Source organism: Myotis daubentonii, chromosome 4, assembly GCF_963259705.1.
Source record: "Myotis daubentonii chromosome 4, mMyoDau2.1, whole genome shotgun sequence".
Classification (NCBI taxonomy): Eukaryota; Metazoa; Chordata; class Mammalia; order Chiroptera; family Vespertilionidae; genus Myotis; species Myotis daubentonii.
This window is the reverse complement of record NC_081843.1, coordinates 108,230,344-108,254,225: the sequence shown is the minus strand read 5'-3', so window position 1 is coordinate 108,254,225 and position 23,882 is coordinate 108,230,344. Positions and strand designations below refer to the sequence as shown.

The 23,882-nt window shown below is 40.9% G+C and overlaps 1 protein-coding gene across 1 annotated transcript in view; it reads left to right on the top strand.

The window, feature by feature from the left end:
- Window positions 1-3,059: 3,059 nt before the first annotated feature.
- C7 (complement C7) overlaps window positions 3,060-23,882 on the top strand; it is a 48,771-nt gene continuing 27,948 nt past the window's right edge. Inside the window, exons 1-8 of the mRNA XM_059694867.1 lie at window positions 3,060-3,182; window positions 9,052-9,107; window positions 11,229-11,304; window positions 15,802-15,943; window positions 18,102-18,249; window positions 19,232-19,370; window positions 21,852-22,025; window positions 23,237-23,480. Of these exons, the coding sequence (XP_059550850.1) occupies window positions 3,177-3,182; window positions 9,052-9,107; window positions 11,229-11,304; window positions 15,802-15,943; window positions 18,102-18,249; window positions 19,232-19,370; window positions 21,852-22,025; window positions 23,237-23,480 (985 nt within the window). The 5' untranslated portion in view covers window positions 3,060-3,176. The remainder of the gene's footprint in view (window positions 3,183-9,051; window positions 9,108-11,228; window positions 11,305-15,801; window positions 15,944-18,101; window positions 18,250-19,231; window positions 19,371-21,851; window positions 22,026-23,236; window positions 23,481-23,882) is intronic.

The following is a 23,882-nucleotide window of genomic DNA, read 5'->3' as shown; positions in this document are numbered from 1 at the left end:
CGCATGTCTCATACCAGTTTTGGGGATTGTTAGAAATGCCAGTTCTGTGGTCACATGAATTTGGGAAACTCCGGTTTGAAAACAGTTAAGAAGAAGTATTAGTTGGGCAGAACTCGTTTAATTTGTAACGCACTGTGCACTGTGCTTTGTGACTCTAAGGCTGGGCATTTGCTAGGAGTAGACATTATTCCACTGCTTCTCAAAGGAGGGTGTGTGTGTGATTTTTGTTCCCAGGGCATGTTTGGCAATGTCTGGACATATTCTTTTTTTGTTATTATTTTTTTAAATCCTCACCCGAGGATATTTTTCCATTGATTTTTAAAGAGAGTGGAAGGAAGGAAGGAGTGGGAGAGAGAGAAACATAGATATGAGAGAGACACATTGATTGGTTGCTTTCCTCTTGAGCCCTGACCTAGGCCAGGGGTCGAGCCTGCAACCGAGGTACGTGCCCTTGACTGGAATTGAACCCAAGACGCTTAGGTCCGTGGGCCGACGCTCTAACCACTGAGATAAAAATGGCTAGGGCTGGACAGGGTTTTGATTGTCATGACTGGGGAGGGTGTTACTGTCATGTAGTGGGTAGAGACCAGGGACCTGCCGGATGTCCTCTGATTAACAGCACAGCTCCCTCTGCACTCCCTCCACCAGCAAAGAGCTATCAGGCCCAAAAGGTCAGTGACCCAGCTGCCGAGAAACTCTGCTCTATAATTTGTACAATCTCTTACACTTACTTAACCTCAACATTATTTTGCAAGGCCTGGAGAAGAGACTATGTCGGAAATGTGCCCTCAGGTCAGCCACAATGTTTGAGTTGCCCGGTGGTGTGGTCTTCATCAGTACTCCGTCTCCTTGACCTCCAAATGGTGCGTGTCATTGTTGACCGGCCTCGTCTTGAGATTCTCCTCAGTTGGCTTGACATGCATTGTTTTCGTTTTCTTTCTCCTCTGTAACCTTTCTCTCTCCTTTTTAGCTTTTCTTCGTCTTCTTTGCTCCCTGAATAGGAGCATTTCTTGTGGTTTTATATTTGATCAGCCTCCATGACTTCAATTGTTTGCTCAGGCCCGTGGCTTTACCTATAGCCCATTCCAAGATGTTTCCTCCCAAAGATTCCTACGTTTTCAGCCCTACATTGGATGTTTTCTCCCACTTAACACTTATGTCTCCTACTCATAGTGCCCTAATGCAAAGAAAACTGTAGCTCAACTTCATAGAAAACCTAAAAGTCTTACCGAAAACAGTGTTTTATGAAATCAATGACAGTGATATTGAAGAACTGCTAGAATCAATGCCAAACCATGGAAAATGAGGATCTGGCAGAAAAAGACAAGGCAACAACCGAAGAAGAGATAATGGACAAGGATGACAACCATGATAAGACTTTTCCAACAGAGTGATCTGGATATCAAAGGATTAAGGGAAGTTCGTAGGAAGATTAGTGATGCCTTTAAATATGTTTGCCAAAAAAAAAAACCGGATGTTCTTTTTGATCATTCTATGAAAGTCAAGCATGAAGGGTTGGGTATCATATTGTTTTAGGCCGTATATATAGTGTGGTCTTCCCTCCAGAATGTTCCATTTACATTTCAAGTGACAGAATTGCATTTAGATCTTTTCTCCCACAAAGTGTTTAGTCTCTAAGTCTGGTCTATAAATACTTAAAAAAAATACATGAAAATATTCACTAAGTTTAGTACAGCAATTTTCAGCCAATGTGCTGTAAAAGTTTTTAAAACATGCAATACCTATTTAGTCAGGGCCACTGACATCTTTCCCCTTAGGTTGTCAAGTAAAAAAATGACAACAGCCAACACAATAGCCGTTTGATGTGAATGAATCAAAATTATTCCTATTTTTTTTGTCAGATGGGCAAAAATATATTTTTTGATGTGCTGCAGAATTTTAGTAATTAGTTTATATGTGCCCTGAGATTAAAAAAAAAAAAAAAGGTTGAAAATAGCTGGTTGAGGCCTGACCAGTGTTCCTCAGTGGTTGAGCATCAACCTATACTAGGAGATCACAGTTCGATTCCCAGTCAGGGCACATGACCAGCTTTTAGGCTCAATCCCCAGTAGGGGGTGTACAGGAGGCAGCTGATTAATGATTTTTTCTTATCATTGATATTTCTATATCGCTCTCTCCCCCTTCCTTCCTCTCTGAAATCAATAAAAACATATTAACATGGAGGCATGGAACAGACTGCCATACCTCGATGTGGGGTTGGGGGGATAAGAAGTGATAAACCAAAGAATTTATCTACTTACTAGAGGCCCGGTGCACACAATTTGTGCACTCGGGGCGGGGGGAGGGGGGTCCCTCAGCCCGGCCTGTGCCTTCTCACAGTCCTGGAGCTCTTGGGGGATGTCTGACTGACAGCTTAGCTCTGGGAGCGGGCCTAAGCCGGCAGTTGGACATCCTTAGTGCTACCGCGGAGGCAGGAGAGGCTCCTGCCACCCCTGATGCTCTTGCCAGCTGTGAGCCCAGCTTTCTGGTGAGCGGTGCTCCCCATGTAGGAGCACACTGACCACCAGGGGGCAGCTCCTGTGTTCAGCGTCTGCCCCCGGTGGTCAGTGTGCCTCAGAGCGACCGGTTATTTAGCCTTTCAGTCAATTTGCATATTAGGGTTTTATTATATGGGATATGCATAGCCCATGGTCATGGGCAATAGGTTAGTGAAAATATGAGGGGTGCGTAGGGGCTGGGAGGAGGGAGGGGGAAAGAAGGGGAAATGGGAGATATTTGTAATACTATCAACAATAAAAATACATTTAAAAAAAAAGAAAATAGCTGGTTTAATAGATTGAGACAGGATGAAGGCTTATTCCTTATCTTACACAGCCTTCTGTGGTTGAAAATCACTTAAACATTGAACTGAGAACATTCTCTGCCTTTCTTGATTTATAGATGTTTCTTCATAGCTACACTTCCAAACAGTCCCAGTTGGCTGTGTGGATTGATAAGATGCATCTGGCTTGAAGACACAGACTAGTCATGGGGCAGGCCAATCCCTAGAGAATCTGGTTGGGGTAGGAGCTGAGTCTCAGGAGCCCTCCCTCTATATAAGAGAGCCAAGCAGAGCCCCAGGGCAGAGCCAGGAGGATGCAGACTGCTGGGCTCCTCAGCTGGTGAGCTGCCCAGGCGCTTTCACCTTCTCTTAAGCCCTGAATGTGCTCCCCAACATGGAGGTAAGAGAATTATTTCATTACTTTTGTAAACACAGCTATCTCAAATGAGGATAAGGAAGGCTTAATGGAAATAACTCAAATAAGGAGAGGACATGGGAAATAGTGACGATGAGGGTGAATTTTTAAATCCTTACTTAAATATTTAACAGTTCCGCTAAAGTGAATTCCTTTTTCTTATCCTGCAGTTAAAGTATTGGTTCAGGGGTGGGAATCCGAAATTGGAGACAATGTTTATGAAAGTCCTGAGAAAGCCTCTAAGAAATACACTGGTACTATTGTTTTTTCTTAAGGAAAAATTCCCTCCAGTGTATTTTTGTGTGTTTGATTTGGAGCTGAGCAATGGGCACCCTGTGGTCTGATTTACCTAAGAGCTTTATAAAAATAAAAGAGTTCAGAGACTTAGAACTTTAGGGGGTTAGCATTATGACTTAGAAGGTGCAGGTAGTTGAAACGAAACTAAAGGTTTAGCAAATACACATGTTGGCCCAATGAAAAATGGCCAGATGATAAAAAAAGTTACTATTCAACCAAAGACAGGACCAAAGACAGCAAACACTGTCATAAACTATATTTCTGGGATGCAAAAATAACTTGAAATTGCTACCACAATTTTATTATTGAAAATTTTGGTATTTAATGTTAAAAATTCCACATAATAATGCTGAAACAATAATTTCTTAGTCCCGTCAGCTGCTAAGATGGCCTTTGTGGTTGCTATGCTGTCCATTTGTGATATTGAATCTATGTTCAGTTTCCAATGTGGTTGGAGGAGTAAGACGTGAGTCTTGAATGACTCATGCACAAAATGAAATAATTCAAATTAAACACAAATCACAATTACTAGGACACCAAGTAACCCTACAAAATTAGAATTATGATATAATCTAATGTTTGTTACCCTGTCTTGTATTTTTATTTTAAAATTTAACCAGTGTCACCCCAATAAATTCAATAAAAAGAAAAAATATTAGAACATTTGTTAGCTCAAAAATAATGATGCTTTTCTTAGGGCCATCTAACCCTAATATTTGTGTTAACCATCAACCAATTTCCTTATTTATTTTGTAATGAGACATCTTAATAATTGTTTTGTACTTAAAAATTTGTCCACTATCAATGATTATTATGGTATTATTCTACCATGATAATAAATATACATTTCTCCTTCAATTGGCTGATAGAAAATAGAGAATTTATTTCCCTGAACATTGCATGCAGGGCTCTCTATTTCAAAGTAGATGTTCATATTTTTACATGAAACCTGAAGGGAATACTTTTGTGATACGTTTCAGAGAAGAAAAACTTGGGCTATGAAGACAACAGCAAAGATGATTCCCAGGTCTGGCTATTTAAGGGGGAGTATGCTTTCGTCCCCCGCCCCCTCCATTCATGTGAACTAAATTCAGAGGGAGGCTCCCAGAAGCTCTTTGGTTCTCTCTGTATCCCTTGGTTGGGAGATAACTTGGGTCTGAAGTGTTTCAGAAGGATTTCAGAGCAGGAAGGGCTGCCCTCTGATCGGGCTGTGGTTGAGCCTTTCACTCTGTCTTCCCTGGACTGAGATGAACCTGGGGTCTGGAATCTACAGTACGATTCTCATGGGCTCCTCAGGCACATCGATGTCTCAGGTCAGGGCCTCTGCGTTTTCACTACACCCAGAGCTGATCTGGTAGTATCAGCTGTCTTCTATCAATGACACTGTGTGGGTATTTGTGCCTTTAAAAAACATGTCCTTTTCCAGATTACAATACTACCTTCTTGGGAAAAATAAGTTCAAAAAGAAGATAATAGCTATTATTTCTCCACCCTTTTGATAACCACTATTAACATTTTAATCTTTTCAGACTTTTATAGGAATATGTACAAAATATACTTTATTAAATTGCTCTCACACTATCTGAATATTTTTACTCATTATATCATAAGCACGTTCTTTTGTCATTGGAACCTATAACATCCTTCTAATGACTACAAAGTATTCAATCATATTATTTTACCATTGTGCATTTCTATATTGTTAGAAATGTTGCAAATACAGATGTAAGTAAATTGATTTCGAAATCTAACTTCTTCATTTGTATGATGTTCTATGTTTGAAATTCATTGATCAAGATATTAATTAGGAAATGCCAATGAATTAAATTTGATTCATTTAAATTTCCTATTTAAAAAATTTTGGATATTGGAACCCAGTATTCTACAGAAATTAATATTTTATTTTTTTACCCTGAATTGGCTCATGGCTCAATGGACAAACACAAATGACCAGACCTGAAGAAATTAGAAGCATGGAAGACAGAAGAAATTGCAGCTGAAACATATTAGAAGAAGGAGGTAGCACTAATGTTTATTCAGAAAGAAAGGAAAGGAATTCTGGGAAATGTAGTTTCAGCTTAGCTGTATCACACAATATGAAGACACCATATCTCTTTTTTATTAATGAAAGATGATACAGAAGACACTAGTTATTCTTTTTTAAAATGTATTTTTTTTTTTTTTAATTTCAGAGAGGAAGAGAGAGAGAAAGATAGAAACATCAATGATGAGAGAGAATCATTGGTTGGCTGCTTCTTGCACGCCCCCTCCTGGGGATCGAGCCTGCAAGTGGGGCCTGTGCCTTTGACAGAAATGGAACTCAGGACCCTTCAGTACAGGCTAATGCTCTCCACTGAGCCAAACCCAGGGGGACACCATATCTTTTCAACTAAGGAATTCTCTTATAGAGTCAACCCAGATGTCTGTCTGTCTCTGTCATTAATGTGACTTTATTAATTTGTGATTATTCTACCTTGCCCCCTTGATAAGATAGTTTTTCCAAAGGCAAGATACGATAGCTGCTTCTTTTTTAGGTATCCAACTAGCAAATTCTTAAGAAATTATTTTGGTTATTAGATTCAGCTTGCATGACTCATGAACAGAAACTGGCTTTGTAATAAGCAGATCTTCATGGGCTAGAATAAGGAGTTTGTACAAGGGGAAGGTGGTGTCAAAGGTACTTCTGGTGAAAAAAAAAAATCCCTAAAATGTAGTTGAAATTTTTTTTAAAAAATGCATGCAATAATAGAGTGTTAAAAAGGATGTGTGCATGATGCCTGATTTGGCTGGGAGTTAAAGGCCATGAACAGGCGCTCAGTGCCCCACAGGTTATGGTGGAATGTTGGCATTCAATGCAGTATTCCAGAGAGAAAAGCCCTAAACCTGTCCAGTGTCCCGTGGCCACCTCCATCCTCAGGAGTATGCAAGATGGTGTCCCTTTGGAGACAGAGAATGACACCGTTCTCACATGTGAGAATATCTAAGGGTATAGGCTGGTTGGCTGGCCTGCCTTTAGCAGAACAGATCGACACAGCAGGATCAGTTGCACCCGGACATCAGGGTTTGAGAGAACAGAATGTGCCACAGTATCCCATGAACTAGACCTGGGCCTTTGTGTTGTCAGGTGCTCTGCCCGAGGGACTGTCTGCCAGATAAAGCGATGAAACGGACAGCATCAGTATGGGTAGGGCTCTGGTGAGAGTCAGGAGTGATAGACAGAAAGATGAGTCATTTGTGCAAGAGAAGAGTAGTTGTAGATTCCCAATGAGTGGGTGGGGGGCATCCAAAGAACCACAGAAAATCTGTGAAAGATAAAGAATTGGCATCAATCATCCAACACGCTCCGATTTACCATCACCAGAGTCCTGCTGAAGGAGTCAAGCAATGTCACCCCCATACATCTTTAAAAATATATTTTTATTGATTTCAGAGAGGAAGGGAAAGGGGGAGAGAGATAGAAACATCAGTGATGAGAGAGAACCATCAATCTTTGCGTCCTGCACGCCCCGCACTGGGGGAGAGAGCCCACAACCCAGACATGTGCCCTTGAGTGGAATCAAACCTGGGACCCTTCAGTCCTCAGGCCAACACTCTATCCACTGAGCCAATCTGGCTAGGGCACCCCAATACATTTAATAATAATTTTAAAAAAATGTCCCTTTTGGCTCTTTCCTCTTTCACTCCTGCTGCTCTGACTTGGAAGAAGATAAGAGACAGCTCCGGGGAGGGAAGTGGGAGAGAAGCCGGAGAGCACCCCTCCCCGGTCGTGAGCATCCAGGAACTGGGAGCACGAGAGACATTTGAAATCAGATGATAAATTGAAATTTGATTGTTAACTTGTTCCAGAATTTTATTTTCTGAAAATTTGCTAATGCCTGGGAGTGACTAACACAGCTCTGATATAGGCTTTCCCCCGGGCAGGAAAAATGGGAGCTGAGAGACGTGTTGAGAAAGGAAAGAGAAACATGTTGTTTATAATTAACAAATAAAACCTTTCGAAGGTGTTGCTTTACATTATATGCTTCATGTGTCTGTTGAAAACTCAGGAGGCGTCCTAGCTTCGCCACCATTGTTTACTCATTTCCACGTGGCCCACAGCTCCTTGGTTGTCTGGTCAGAATAAGAGGCTGAAGGATTTGTGCAAGTTTAAAAGACAGAGGCAGGCAAGAAGGATTTTATAACCGAGGGGAGATAACTAATATGAGGACAGGGGATCTCGGAGGGGAGTAGGAGAGGCTGGAGAAAAGGTTGGGAAGCCACTCCACAGCAACACTGAGAGAAGAGAGGTTTGGGGCAGAAGAGGAAGAATACTGGCCTGTTAGCATGAGGGGTCGGATGATTTTATTTATTTTTATTTTATTTATTTATTTTTTTTATTGCTTAAAGTATTACAAAGGGTATTACATATGTGTCCTTTTTTCCCCCCCAGCCCTTGACAATCCCCTGGCCTCCCCTACCCCCCAGTGTCTTATGTCCATTGGTTATGCTTATATACATGCATACAAGTCTTTTAAAGACGTTTATTCTGGGTTATGAATTGAATGCATTTGATGTTCTTCGAGTGTCTCCAGTAAAGATTTGATTTATATGCCCTACACCTTCAGTTGTCAGGTAATGTAGGAAGATACTTAAAAGTAAAAGTAAGATAATAAAAATTACCTATGATTTTACAACCAGAAATAAACTTTTATCCTGTTATACTTCTTCATAGGTTTTCAATACACATTTGATTTTTCAAACAAAACGTAATTACATTCTACACACAATTCTGTCACCTGTCAGACCCCCCACACCTGGCTGGTGTTGCAGGTAAGGAGGGGTCAAAGGCCTCTGAGGCTCTTCAGAGACCACAGGAGCCACCCACAGAACTAAGGAGTGTGATGCACATCACCGCCTCCCTAGCCAGGGACATGTCTCAACCTCTGAGTCTTCATTTATGAAGCTTATTTCCCTTTTAACTCCTCCTCTCTCGGCTCTGCTCTTTCTTCCAGGCCTTTCCTCTCTGGGTGTCCTTATGGGTGCAGAACTTAGAGAGGACAGTGGAGAAAGGAACTAAAAGATGATGGGACCTTACAGAAATGCGTGGGACAATTTAACTCCAGTGAGCATTATTTATTTGTTCATGACATCGCCCATCCCCTAGTTGTTTTTACAGAAATGAAGAGTAGGCCCAGCCGGTGTGGCCCAGTGGTTGAGCATCAACCTACGAGCCAGGAGGTCCCGGTTCTATTCCCAGCCGGGGGCGGGTGTGCAGGAGGCAATCAATCAATGATTCTCTCTCATCATTGATGCTTTTATCTCTCTCTCTCTTTCCCTTTCTCTCTGAAATAAATAAAAATACAAACACACACAAATGAACAGTAGGAGGTGAGCTTAACAGAATTATATTCGACTCTTATTTCAAATGGAAACTTAAAAGACAAGTAGAGTCACCAAGCCTTCTCCCTGGTCCTTTCACTTTATATTCCTAAATCACAAATCTTGACTTGTACAAATGAATTGGTTTTCATCTCATTTAAGAAATGCAAACGAAAATAATGCTTTTATTTCCCTCCAGGCTATAAGTTTCTTCATCTTGGTGGGATTTATAGCAGAGCTCCCAGTTTTTACAAGGTGAGAATTGTTTGGATTGTGTGTGGAAATAATTAATATTGTTTTTTGTTTTGTTTTTAGGAAATGTTTTAGTGCAGCCTGAGCATGTTTATCTCTTCAATGCTGTATCTTTCCACATCTTGAAAAAAGGCAATGATAGCCAAAGCTTGTTTTATTCTTATTTTATTTGCTGCAAGGAAGAAGCCTGCGGATGAAAAATACCTCAAAGTTTTCTGCCTGTCCCAGCTGTGGTTTTACCCCCTTTCAGAGATTTGCAGCTGCCTTACACAGTCCAGGGCAGAATTTGATCTTTAAATGTAGGCGTTGCAGAACATCCTTTGGATTTTAAAGGTCGAGAGTCTTTGCAGACGTAGCTTTAGTGGCTCTCCAGGCCTGGAGAACGGCGGGCTCATTTACCCACGGCCTTGTTTTGCTTTCGCGGTCAGTTTGGCAGGACGGGGCCAGGTCAGTTCACGCTAGGAAACTATCAGAGTATGTGCCAGGCGCCGTGCTGGTGACTGGGGGCCGGGCAGCACTGCGCTCCGGCTGCGTGGTTGGGAACTGGAAGCAGTTGGTTTCCATACACACATGCTCGGGGCTCCCTCTGCCAGAGGCCTGGACAGGGCGCAGCGGGAGCCCAGAGGAGGCGAGGCCCAGCGCGCTGCCCTCCCTAAGCCTCGCGCTTGGGGGAGGCCGAGCCTGTCCCTGGGCCCCCAGATAGGAACATAGCAAGTTCACATTGTTTGAGGGTCAGTAATTCTAAGGCATTGGGACCCTTGGCGCCACGTCAAGACCACAGGTTAGCCAGGTTGGCTCCATCAAAGCACCCGAGACACACAGAGGGCAGCCCCGGCTCCTGACTGTCAAGGTCACCCAGGGCCCGAGGAGGAGCACAGGTCTCCCGCAGATGTGTCCAAGGCTAGAAATGTGCTCACACTCCAGAAATCGGGAGTCTCCATTCCTTCACCCTTTGCGGGTGTGCGAGGGGAATGTCTGAGGGCTGAGCCACGTGACCTCCACGCAGCTGGAGTTAAGCATGGAGTGAGCGCCAACTCCCCATTTCCACATATTTCTTTTTTATAATTTTTATTTCTTAAAGTATTACAAAGAGTATTACATATGTCTCCTTCCCCGCCCCCCCCCCCCCCCTTGAATTTCCCCGGCCCCTACCCCCCTGGTGTCTTGTGTCCATTTGTTAATCATATATGCATACATATAAGTCCTTTGGTTGATCTCTTAATCCCTCCCCCCCAAACCCTCCCCAGGCTTCCCACAGTAGTTTGACAGTCTGGTCAATGTTGCTCTGCCTCTGCATCTACCCCTGTTCATCAGTCTATACTGGTCCCCATTATCTGTCCCAACCTCACTGGGGCCGTCTCAGCCTAACCGGGGCCGTTTCAACCTCACCGGGGCCGTCCCGACCTCACCGGGGCCGTTTTAACCTCACCAGGGCCGTCCATTTCCACATATTCTGAGTGCACTTGTTTAGGCTCGGATTTCCCCTCTATGGGTGTGGGCTTAAGAAGGGACCTAAACGAACAGGGAGCATTTAAAAGTGAATTCCTGTCCATTTAGCCCTTGCTCGTTTTCAGTATCCCACTCTCCCAGGCTCTTTCTAGAACTCCTGGTCTCCCGGGTTCAAGAGTTTTTGAGTAACTTTTTCATGTGTCACTCAGAATCCTTCCGAAGGCTACAGTACCTTCCTCCCAGGTGTTCTCACTTATCCCTCCGAACTCTGACCACCTCCCTATCTCTATTTCCATAACAGCATCCTGTGCACATCCCTATTGTGAAATCTTTTAGATTGGATTTATGGCATCACGGGTTACGGTTGTATTATCGTACTGTGATCACTTGTTGGTGCATCTGTGTCTTTGTCTTCCCCTTTGTCAATGGTTAGTGACCTATCTCTTTGAATATGTCTACAACTGTAGTGTTTCCATAGTGCCCAGTACATGATAGATGTTTAACAAATGTTAATCTCTCAAAAGGTGGGTCCCTTTTACCGATTTACAAAATATATTTTGGGATACTTTTGGTTTCTCTTTGGAAGTAAATTTGTGAAGCAGTTTTGACGGTTTTTGACTGTTCTCTGTGTCCCCTCTCTTACCTTCCCCCCTGCGTTGGTGAACCGCTGGACAGCGCCTCTTCTCCTGTCAATTGCCAGTGGGGCTCCTTCGGCCCGTGGTCGGAATGCAATGGCTGCACCAAGTCTCAGGTGGGCCCGTGTAGAAACTCTGTATTTACCGCTTATCTGCTGAGATAGCTGAGGCGTGGACAAAAGGGCATTCACGTTTGAATGCTATTTTTTATGTTTCTTGAAACGTAATTAGTCATTTTAAAGGAAAAGAAGTATAACTTGTTTAATAATTAATATTGTAATAAAGTAATGTCTGCATTCTAGCTTTTCCTCACAGGACTTTTCTAAATCATTTCTGAATCTTACCAGAAATACACATAGGCTAACCATGAAAAGCAGCTCGCTAATTCCTGAGCTACTAGAGAAACAAGAAGAGCGTGAAATGAAGTCAGTAGACAATTCAAAACCCGATTCAAGTTTAATGGATTCAACTTGTCTTCTTATTTGAAATACACACTAACGAGTGGCAAAATTACCGCTTCGTTTTGCCTGGCAAGTAGTGGATGACCATAAAAAGTCAAACATTTTGCAATGTTTTAAAGGTCCATTTTTTAAAAGAAAATTGAATTTATTTAAGGAAAAGGGTATGGGAGACGTGGCTATCCAAAGGGAAGGGGGCCTTGGAGAGAGGTTCAGGGGGTTAGCCCGGCTTGAGCTGCTGCCGCCCTTGCTCCCCGGCTGCAAGTCTCATGGGTCCCTTAGAGGTTGGGGGATACGTGTCTGCCTGTGGGGGAATGGCACGGGCGTGCTCCTCAGAGGGAAAGTGCACCTGAAGTTTCATTTTTAAGTAATACAAATAAAAGACCAGACCTGCTCTGGAGATTATAGAGTCCTTCTAGAAATGTATGCTTTTTTTTTTCTTATTATAAATTACTCATTGGAGACAAACACAGAAAAGTATACATAAAGAAAACACTACTTATAATTCCACCATTTAGAAGAAACCAATATAACAGCATTGGTTATTTCTTTTGTTTTCTTCCTGCGTGTTTATGATTTTTAAAATTAAGATCATAGTTTTGTATTCTACTATTTTAACCTAACATACTGTCAGCATAAATTAAAAAAGAATTTTTTTGTTGAGAGTATTACACATGTGCTCCACTCCCCCCCCCCCCTTGTCCCACTCCACCCAGCTCCCACCCCACCCCAGTCCTTCTCCGTATTATTGTCCATGTCCATGGGCTATGCATATATATCAGCATGAATTTTAATAGCTGTATATAAATATATTAAACTTATTTATCTACTTTCCTATTGTTTGATTTTTAGATTATTTACATTTTTGGTTATTATAAATAAAAATTTGATGAACATTTTTATGCATAGGCATATATCCTCTTTTCTGATAATTCTTTAGGATGAATTTGAAAAATATAATGTTTGTTTTATTTTATTTTTAAAATATATTTTTATTGATTTTAGAAAAGAAGGGAGAGGGAGAGAGAGAGAAACATTAATGATGAGAGAGAATCATTGATCAGCTGCCTCCTGCACGCCCCCTACTGGGGATCGAGCCTGCAACCTGGGCATGTGCCCTTGACAGGAATCGAACCTGGGACCCTTCAGTTCACAGGCTGATGCTCTATCCATTGAGCCAAACCAGCCAGGGCTATAATATTTGTTTTAAAGTTTCTGAACATTTGAATGTTCAAATATTTTTCATTGAAATGTTTCATTGACATGTAACATTCTAATAGTTTCAGGTGCACAATATTATTCGATATTTGTAAACCATTTTAGAAGTAGTGCTGTTTGGATAAAAATATGTATTTAAAATTTATTTTTTAAGTTATTAGAACAACAGAAACATATTGCAGAACATAATTTTGAAGCATCATCATAATCATCATTTTTTTCAAGCATTTATTTAGTACCTCTGTGAGTGGTATTTACAAAATAACTTACACAATTGCAGAATTTGGCTTCTGGCAAATATAATAGATGACAACTCTGATTATAGGCAAAAAAATACATGAATAACAAGGCGAACATCAGACAAACACCTACCACAGAAAACATTTTTATAATTTAAAAAATGTTAAGAAAGAGCACTAAATAGAAGTAGATAGAAGGTATTTTTCATATTAGCAATTTTTTCTCGTTGAGAGGAGGTCATGATGCAATGGATACATCCTAGCTTATACAATCAAAATTTTCATCCAGAAAGAGACAAGTGAAAATTAAAAACGGGTCATAAGATCGGAATCTGACAGGTGAGAATGAGACTGCTGGGCGTAGGCAGTCATCAAGGTCCTCCTGACAGACAGGGAGGGAAAACATCACTTATACAACAACACAATCCGTGCCTTGAACTTCAGAGAATGACAAATTAATCAGCCACACATGAGAGGTGTCTTCATCAATTGAATAAAGAAACTAAAAACTTATTAAGAAACTGTACTGAGCCCAGCTGGTGTAGCTCAGTGGTTGAGTGTCAACCTATGAACTAGAAGGTCACGATTCTTGGTCAGGGCACAGGCCCAGGTTGCAGGCGTTCAGGGGGCAGCTTATCATTGATTCTACCATCATTGATGTTTCTATCTCTCCCTCTCACTTCCTCTCTCTCTGAAATCAATAAAAATATAATAATAATAATAACAATAATAATAATAATAAAGAAACTGTAGTGAGTTCCATTCCCAACTGAGAAATGCCAGAGCCAGGCCCAGGCTGATGTAAAACTGCTCAGAGTTCATATCACATTCCTGTAACCCTTTGTCCCAAGAAATCCCCACTTCTAACCAGTTTAAGATGGATGAATAGACTCAACATATCTGGCTTTCCCTGTTGGTCTTTGCTCAAGGTTACATGCTCTGGAATGTCAAATTTTACTCATTTTTATTAATGGGGAAGAGCTGAGTATAGGAAGAGGCTTTGATGATGCACCTTTGGGGAGGGAAAGGGCTTTGTAGATCTTTCTTTCTTTCTTTTTTTTTAAAATATATTTTATTGATTTTTTTTTTTAGAGAGGAAGGGAGAGAGACAGAGAGTTAGAAACATCGATGAGAGAGAAACATCGATCAGCTGCCTCCTGCACATCTCCCACTGGGGATATGCCCGCAACCCAGGTACACGCCCTTGCCCGGAATCGAACCCGGGACCTTTCAGTCCACAGGCTGACGCTCTATCCACTGAGCCAAACCGGTTTCGGCCGTAGAGCTTTCTTTTTTGTTTAAACATTGGATACATGTTGATTGTTGCATTTTAGGATGATTAGTTGTTTCTCAATTTGCTTGATGATTTTCTAAATTTTCCCCTGCCCCTCCCTCCCCCCTGCTTCCTTAGAGGTTTGCTTTTGAGCTAGTTTCCATTTTAGACATCAAGGATTTTGATTGTTTCCTAACATCCTATTGTAGATGCAGCTTCACCTTTGGACTACTAAGGCTTCTGTTTTGTAAAATTGTTTAAAATATATTTTTTATTGATTTCAGAGAGGAAGGGAGAGGGAGAGAGAGATAGACACATCAATGAAAGAGAAACATTGATTGGCTGCCTCCTGCAAGCCCCCCACCTGTAATCCCGGCATGTGCCCTGACCGGGAATCTAACAGTGACCTCCTGGTTCAGAGGTCAATGCTCAACCACTTAGCCACACAGGCCAGGCTTCTGTTTTGTAAATTTGACTTCTATGTGATCACATTTCTCTCTGGATTTTTTTGCCTTGACTTGCCTTCCTGACAAAGGATTAACATTCAGTTCAAATCAATTGCCACCATTTTCCAAAGTTTTCCATAACTCCCCTTTATCTCAACCCTCTTCCCAAAACCATTACTCTCTCTCCAGCCAAATTCATTGTCGCCATTCTAATTAGCTCTTGGTACAAAGCTTTGGAAGAGACATTAATCTTCTACATTGCAGTCTATTTGCATACATGTTTACCCAGCTAATTCTTTCAGGTTATTTTCTTAAAGATTCTCTAATATATTTTTTAGCACTCACTCCTGAGAGTAAATATATACATACACATATATAAATATAATATACTAGAGGCCCGTTGCAGGAAGATTCCTGCAAGAATAGGGCTTCCTGTGGCTGGAGCGAAGCAGAGAAGGGAGCGGAACCCGCTGAGGTGGGCTTCACTCCCGCTCTGCCGCGCGGCTGGTTTGTTTTCCCTCCGGCTCCACTGCACAGCTGGTTTCCCTCCCGCCTCCCGCCTCCGCCGCCCTGGCTCCGTTCCTGTCTCCGCCACCTCTACTTTGCTCCCTTCTGTAGCGCTTCGCTTCCGCGTTGTTTTCAGTCTTCGCTCCCAGCTGGTATATGCAAATTAACCGACATCTTGGTTGGGATAATTTGCATATAGTCGCTCTGATTGGCTGGTGGGCGTAGCGAAGGTACGGTCAATTAGCATCTTTGTATTTTATTAGTGTAGATTATCTGTAATAATAACCCAAGTGTCACTGGACTCAAGGACAAGTGGGTCTGTGGGTTCATTGATTTTGTAGGTTTTACTTCTGTGGGATCCAGGACCATTTCCCAGACATTGCTACTCCAATTGTATTAATGTTTCTCAGGTTTTATTTCTCAGATAAAGGAATCTGGAGTTATCGATAAGCACTACCTGTTCTTTGTTTAGACTCGCAGGCGGATGATTGATGTTTATGCACAGTATGGCGGCCACCCTTGTGCCGGAAGTGCTTTTCAGACACAAGCGTGTGAACCTACACAAGGATGTCCAGCGGAAGAGGGATGTGGACAGCGTTTCAGGTGTTTTTCAGGTACTGGTTTTCCATAGGCAGAGTGTAAACTCAAATGTTATTTGTTTAAATTGCTCGGTATATATTTGTTGAATTTAGCTGAATTTATACTGACCTATAAATTAATTTTCCTCAAATATCAGCATCATTTTTATTGGCATGATAATCACACTCAGCTATTATTCTTTTAAATGTAAAGGGAGGCATATGGTCATGAAAGTGGGAAGATTCTTTGCCTCTTTGAAAACACACACAAAATAGTTCTTGACATTGCACTGGGACTGGGAAAAAATGTTACTACCAAAATCATTATTATGTTTATAAGAAAAGCAACTCTAATAGCTAATCAAGGAGCAATACAAGTCACCCTTATGCATGGGTGCTTGAAACATAGTTTTTCCATTATTATTTGATTTATTGTCTATGTTGCATTTATAGCATCAGATTAATTCAACAACCTTCAGCAAGCATTTATTCTTCTTCATTATGTCCCAGATATAGTGATAAGTGTTGTGGATTTAGAAATAAAACACATAGCCTCTTCCCTCAAAATATTTTTTAAAGTTTTATGGACAGAATAGTACATAAATAATCCCTGTGTTTGAAGTGTTCTTTAGAAATACTTGTCAAACTCCTATTGTACTTTCAAAGCCCAAATTACATGACACCTCCTTTGAGAAGCCTTCCCTGAACCTCTAACCAAGAGAACTAATTAACAAATCCTATGTTCATCTGCAATCTGGACTATTGGTTGGCCTGGATGTCTCTTGGCAGACTGAACTCTTTGAAGACATGCAGGGTGGTCAAAAGTAGGTTTAGAGTTATGAGTATGCAAAGCAAGGAGTTTGTTCTTGCATTATTATTTATTTATTAATTATTGTATTTTCCATATGAACAACTGTAAACCGACTTTTGCCCGGGCCTGTACCCCACGTAGTTTTTGCATCTGGAGTGCCTGGTACACTCTCAACCAATGTTTGCTGCATGGGCTTGAGGGACAGCATAGCGGGTGTGTGCTATCCCGTCCGGACAGCGTGGAAGGACAAGTGGAAGGATGTGCATCGCAGCCTGTGGGGTAGAGATGGTTTCTGCAAGGAGACCATGTGTCATTTGATTATTGAAGACAAGCAGGTGGTCGGTAGAGGAAACCCTTCTAGGCTGAGAGGACTGTAAGTGCAAGGTCAGTGGAGATGAGGGAAAGCCTGGCCTTTATTCACGGAAGTGATCCAGGATGACTAGGGCATGGGAAGGTGGCCGAGTGGCTGCAGAGGATGCTGAGGAGGTTGGCAGGGGTTTGATCATTTGTACCCTCCAGTGCATCCTGGGAACCCTGCACGTATGTTTACTGTGACAATCATGTTGTCGAATTGTAATGATCTATGTCTTTATATCTTTTTTTTTTAAATAAATATTTTATTGATTTTTTACAGAGAGGAAGGGAGAGAGATAGAGAGTTAGAAACATCGATGAGAGAGAAACATCGATCAGCTGCCTCCTGCACATCTCCTACTGGGGATATGCCCGCAACCCAGGTACATGCCCTTGACCGGAATCGAACCTGGGACCTTTCAGTCCGCAGTCCGACGCTCTATCCACTGAGTCAAACCGGTTTCGGCTATGTCTTTATATCTTTCCTGTGACATTGTAAAATGTATTAAAAACCTAACAAATACCATTTTTATTCGTACTTGTATCCCCATATCCAGAAGAGTCTCTCAAACAGAGTAGGTGTTAATGTTGAGCTGTAACCTTGTGGCTCGGTTGACATGCTCTCAAAGCTCACACATCTAAGTCACCAAGAAAAGCAGGACTTGGCATCTTGGTCAGTGGTTCCAGAAAAGAAACTGAAAGTTCAAGGGCAGGAGGTCAATCTGTCCTCCCAGTGGTTGGCATGGTCTGGCTTTGGAGGACTCAGACAAACTGCTTGATGCTCATGAGTGAAAGCCTGGAATCGGAATTCAGGCTTTATTTTCAGTTTTGTGTCTGGCCAAGGTCAGAGTCAATTCTGTGTGTTGCAAAATGACCACCAACATCATCACCAGTCCTTCTGGGACATGGATGTTAAATTCACACTGAAAGGCCAGTGAATGCTGGGGGCTGCGGGCAGACTATTTGATCCCATGTGGTGTTCCCTTTCTGCCCTCCTTTATTTTCGTGTGGGTGCTTTTCTCGTGGCCAGGCCAATGCATCAGCAAGTCACTGGTTTGCAACGGGGATTCTGACTGTGATGAAGATGGCGCTGATGAGGATGGATGTGAAGACACAGAGAGCAGACGTTCCTGTGACCTCGATAAACCTCCTCCCAACATTGAACTTACTGGAAATGGGTAAGGGGCTGGGCAGCCACCTGTGCATATTGGTGGGTTATAATTCTTCATTTTGTTTTGTCTTGTTATTATTTTTTGGTAAGTCTAATAGCAAATCACCTAATAGCCAAGCCTTTGGCTCAGAGCTCTTTGCTACATCCTGAAACAATTTTTTAAAATTCCCATCTGTATACCCATAAATACATGTGCAGTAAAATATGGAGTGACCAATTGTCCCAGGACTGTCGTGGTTTAAGCACCGGAAGTCTTGCATCCAAGGAAACCTCACAGACCTGGAAAAATCCACATAGTCGGTCACCCTATTGGAGAGAGAGAGAGAGGGAGAGAGAGAGATAGAGCAAGAGAGCAGTATATTGGAATATGCAGGCTAAAAAGTAATCGATCAGATGAACTGGGGACTTTTATTTCCAAGTAAAGTTGAGACAATCCTGTGTTTATCTTTTCAAAAAGAATTCTGAAGAATTTTTAAGGGTCAGACCCAAGTTAAGATTTCAAGGCTTTAAAATATTATAGAATGATAGATGTGATTTTTCTATGATATTTCAAAATGCATTCATAGAGAAGTGATAAAATTACCCTAAAGAGGACACCAGGCAACATGCTAAGAGGCAATCAGTTGAAATTCTTTGTAGAGTGCTCTCTGTCCTCGAAGGTAATCGTAATGGTATTGGTTTTATCTGTAGATTCAATTCAAAGCCAGCTGTTGCCATAGCTACACAAGGACGTGTATTTCCCAAACATGTGCTTAGGCTGAAAGAAGTTGGCTTTTCCCAGACATTAGTTTTAGCTACCACACCAAGCATGGGAGCCTGGAGAACGTAGGGCATGCACTAGAATTCTGTCCTCTTTATCTGAGCTCTCTTTCAAAGACATACTTAACTGTAATGTATTTCTAGAGTTCTCTAATGATGCTGTTTCCAGCAAGTGCTATTTCTGATTTTTAACCATCTGCTCTTCCTGTTAAAAAAAACACCCACAACAGTTACAATGCACTCACCGGCCAGTTCCGGAGCAGAGTCATCAACACGAAGAGTTTCGGCGGCCAGTGCAGAAAGGTGTTCAGTGGGGATAAACCCGACTACTACAGGCTGAGCGCCAATGTCCTCTCCTACACATTTGAGGTACTGAATTGCATGGGCTTTACTTATTTCCCACCTGTGAGCTGTTGCCAGAAATCATTATTTACATGATATATGTTTTGGGGGAGTATTTGCGGAGAGCTAGCTTACTTGTGCCTACTATGTGGTCAATTTTTAAAAAAATGTATATTTTATTGATTTTTTACAGAGAGGAAGGGAGAGGGATAGAGAGTTAGAAATATTGATGAGAGAGAAACATTGATCAGCTGCCTCCTGAACCCCTCCCACTGGGGATGTGCCCGCAACCAAGGTACATACCCTTGACTGGAGTTGAACACGGGACCGCTCGGTCCGCAGGCCAACACTCTATCCATTGGGCCAAATCGGTCAGGGCTGTGGTCAATTCTTATAAATGTTTTATATGGACTTAAAAAGAGTACCCAGCCTGGCTGGGGTGGCTCAGTGGTTGAGTGTCAACCTATGAACCAAGAGGTCATGATTCCATTCCCAATCAGGGCACATGCCCAGGTTGCAGGCTCGATCCCCAGTATGGGGTGTGCAAGAGGCAGCTAATTGATGTTTCTCTCTTATTGATGTTTCTATCTCTCTACTCTTTCCCTTCCGCTCTCTCTAAAATCAATACAAACAAATATATCTATAAAGAATACCCCTTATGGCCCTAGCTGGTTTGGCTCGGCTGATGGAGCGTCGGCCTGAGGACTGAAGGGTCCCAGGTTCGATTCTGGTCGGGGGGCATGTACCTGGGTTGCAGGCACATCCCCAGTAGGGGGTGTGCAAGAGGCAGCTGAATCGATGTTCTCTCTCATCGATGTTTCTGACTCTCAATCCCTTTCCCTCTCCCTTCCTCTCTGTAAAAAAAATCAATAAATATATTAAAAAAAAAGAATACCCCTTATGTAACCCTAGAGCATGGAGCAAGGAAGGGTACTTTAACATGTCATTTGAGCTGAAATATCCTTTTGCCTCATTTTCATTTGGCCTCTGCTCTGTGTGGGCCCAGGACCACCTGGTTTGTCCCAGCATGGGTGTTAAAAGTCAAGGCCCTGGTATGATCATTTCCTCAGAAACATGTTTTTATTTTCAAACTGTGAAAGATTTCATATGTATAAAAGAGTGTGAATAACATATATGTGCAGTTGGGGAAAAACTAATAGAGCAAGTACCCATATATGCCCATCACCCACCTAAATAAATAGATTACCAGTGACTTAAAGGTTCTCGCTTACCCCTCTCTGCTCAGTCCTCCTCTCCCCAACTCCCCAGGTCATCACTATCTCGCCTTGTGTATTAATCATTTCCTTGTCTTTCTGATTATGTATATTCACTATATCTTTGTCTCCAAATAAAAATTTGTAGTTTCATTTTGACTGTTTTGGGCCCTTTATATAAATGGTGCATATGGTATATGTTCTTGCATGGATTGTCTTTTTTACTCAAAATTATGGTTTTGAATTTCATTCATGCTGATGTAGGTGGCATTTTTATTGCTGTTCCCAACTGTTTCTTATGTAATTAAGGAAAATTTAAGAAGATCATAGTGCATTGAAAAAAGATGATTCTTGCAGTTAGTTATGTGTAGAGTAGATGGCTGAACTAAGGAGTAAGGAGATGGCTGAACTAAAGAGCTAAGAGGCTTACTCGCATAAACTGTACAGAATTGGAAAGTTAAATATACTATGGAATCACATAGAAAGTTCCAAAACAAAATCCAAGTAATTTGATTGCATGATGTAACTTATTTGCATCTCTGTTCCTCTCTGTTAGACAAAAAAATATATCAAGAACCAAATGCTTTGTAGTTCTTTTTTTAGTGTAGTTTTGTTAATTTGCTCAATTCTGAGCTAAATGTTGACTGTAAAGGAAAATGGAAGATGTTTGTACACAGATATATATATTTTTAAAAATATTTTTTTATTGATTTCAGAGAGGAAGGGAGAGGGAGAGACAGAAACATCAATGATGAGAGAGAATCATTGATCAGCTGCCTTCAACACGCCCCCTACTGGGGATCCCACAGATGTATTTTGAGAAGCGCTTGGGATTGCCATTATTGATACCATGTTTCCGGCTTAACAAAGAGTCATTACAGAATGAACTTGATTTTTTATATTCATGCAGGCCTGGTCTTAATGAGAAGCATAGTTGTTGTTTATTTTTTATATGTTTTTATTGATTTTAGAGAGAGAAGAAGGGAGAGGGAGAGAGAGGGAAACATTGATCAGTTGCCTTCTGTATGCACCCTGCCCTGGGATAGAGTCTGCAACCTTGGTATGTGCCCTGACTGGGAATTGAACCAGTGACCTTTCAGCGCACAAGACAACACTCAACCAACTGAGCCACACTGTCCAGGGCAAGGCACAGTTGTTTTGTGTCAATAAAGAGCCTTGTCTTTAGAAGATTGTAGGATGCAAGTATCCATATTAAAGGATCTATGATAAAAGGTTCTTGATTATGTCCAAGGTCTTAATTTGGTTATAGCAAAATGTTTCATTTTCTTTACAGGTGAAAATCAATAATGACTTTAATTATGAATTTTACAACAGTAGCTGGTCTTATGTAAAACAAACTTCCACAGTGACTTCATCATCTACAAGGAAACGCTCCTTTTTCGGATTTTCATCATCATCTTCTTCATACGATAGTAATTCAAATTACCAGCAAAATCAGAAGAAAAAGGTTAGTACGTATTAAGTTAACTTTTCCATATTTTACTGGTTTAGCTATTTGTAACATTGACAAAAGGATCAGCTTTCATTTTTTAAATAAGGCAATAGTATCTTCCTCAAAAGAAAATATATTTCTTTAAAGGGTATGATCTCCTCTTGTTAATTCTCTTTGGTATATTTATTTATACTTTCATTTTTTCATTAAAGTATTTGTACTTATTTAAAAATCTAAAAAAAAAGCTTACCTCCAAATCTTCTAGTTAAAACTTTCCTAAATTTCTCATCCATGATTACTGATAGTACTATTTTAAGTGTTTTAACTTTAAAAATCCAATTGATATAAACTCCCTAAATGCTAATGATAGAACAGATTTAAAATACTTTATTACTTTTGAGATGCCAAAATTTTCACATAAGGAAGTTAAAAGACTTAAGATACTTTGTTGTTTTGAAATGCTAAAACTTTCATCTCAGGCAATCTAAACAGTTGACATGAATTGTACTACTTGATACACACTTATTGCTGAAAAAAATTTCAGGCTGATCATCATTTATAATCTGCATATGTTATCTCATTCTTAAAGTAAGTAACTTGATTAATAAATCACACAAGAGAGTTATAAAAGTGTATTTTATTGGTTTTATGACTAAGAAACTGTGGAAATATGAGCTATAGAAACATTGGCCATATCCATATTGTTCACACAAGTGAGGATTTGGTATAAGATAGATCGTTCTTGAACATCGTCAAAAGATGCTTAAGAAGTAGTTAAAAGACCTCATTATGAAGTGGCTTAACTTATAAATGCTTCAATATGGGAGATCATTATATGGCCACCCAACGATGTGGAGCCTAAGGACACATTATTTTATATACTTATTTGTGAGATTATCTAGCATTTAATGAAGTTGGTTCTCTTTTTGTAGTTGACAAACCACATTAACAACTTGGTCAGGGGTTTTAAAGGTCATGTATAAAAGAAGTTACCATGACATCCCTCAGATATTGTTCCTACTTGGGATTCCAAAAATTCCTTGGATTGCTTCAAATGAGTGGGCCCAGAACAGACCTTGTCATGCAGCAGAATTAAAATTTATATAGACTGGGTTGAAGGTGGCAGCTGAGAAAGAGGCAGTTGAGGGAGACATTGGACAGGAACTATCACCATTACCTTTTTATCTTCCACCTAAAACTCCTTTTCCTGTTTCCTCTTCCCATAGAGTTATCAATTGCTGGTTCTTCAGAACACTGTGGAAGTGGCTCAGTTCATCAATAACAATCCGGAATTTTTACAACTCGCTGAGCCGTTCTGGAGGGAACTCTCCTACCTCCCCTCTCTGTACGACTACAGCGCCTACCGACAATTAATCGAAAAGTATGGGACACATTTTCTGCAGTCTGGATCCTTAGGAGGAGAGTACAAAGTTCTCTTTTATGTGGACACAGAAAAAATGAAACAAAGTGGTAAGAGTATTTTTTAAAATTTTATGTAAAAGCATTGCGGGGATTTTAATGGGGAATAACATGGAGTTAAACTTTAAAGCTCTAAAATAGGACAAATAGAAACTAAATTACAAAGGCATCCCAAATGGCAAGAATCCATTACATTTTACTCAAAATCTTACAGGCTTTAAGAAAAGCCTGCCTACTCTTTTGGTGCCCTGAAATGTGAGTTAATCCATTATCATCATTGGTTATCTAGATAGGGTGTTGAGTGGGTTTTTAGAACACCTTTCAACCTTTCCCATTTCTCAGATTAAATATTATTCCTCAGGGGAAGCTAATGAGGAATTGACCATTATTGCAGAAATCAATGCGTTTTGTTTTAGATTTTTTTAAATGTGGAATTTTTTGGTTGGTTTTTTA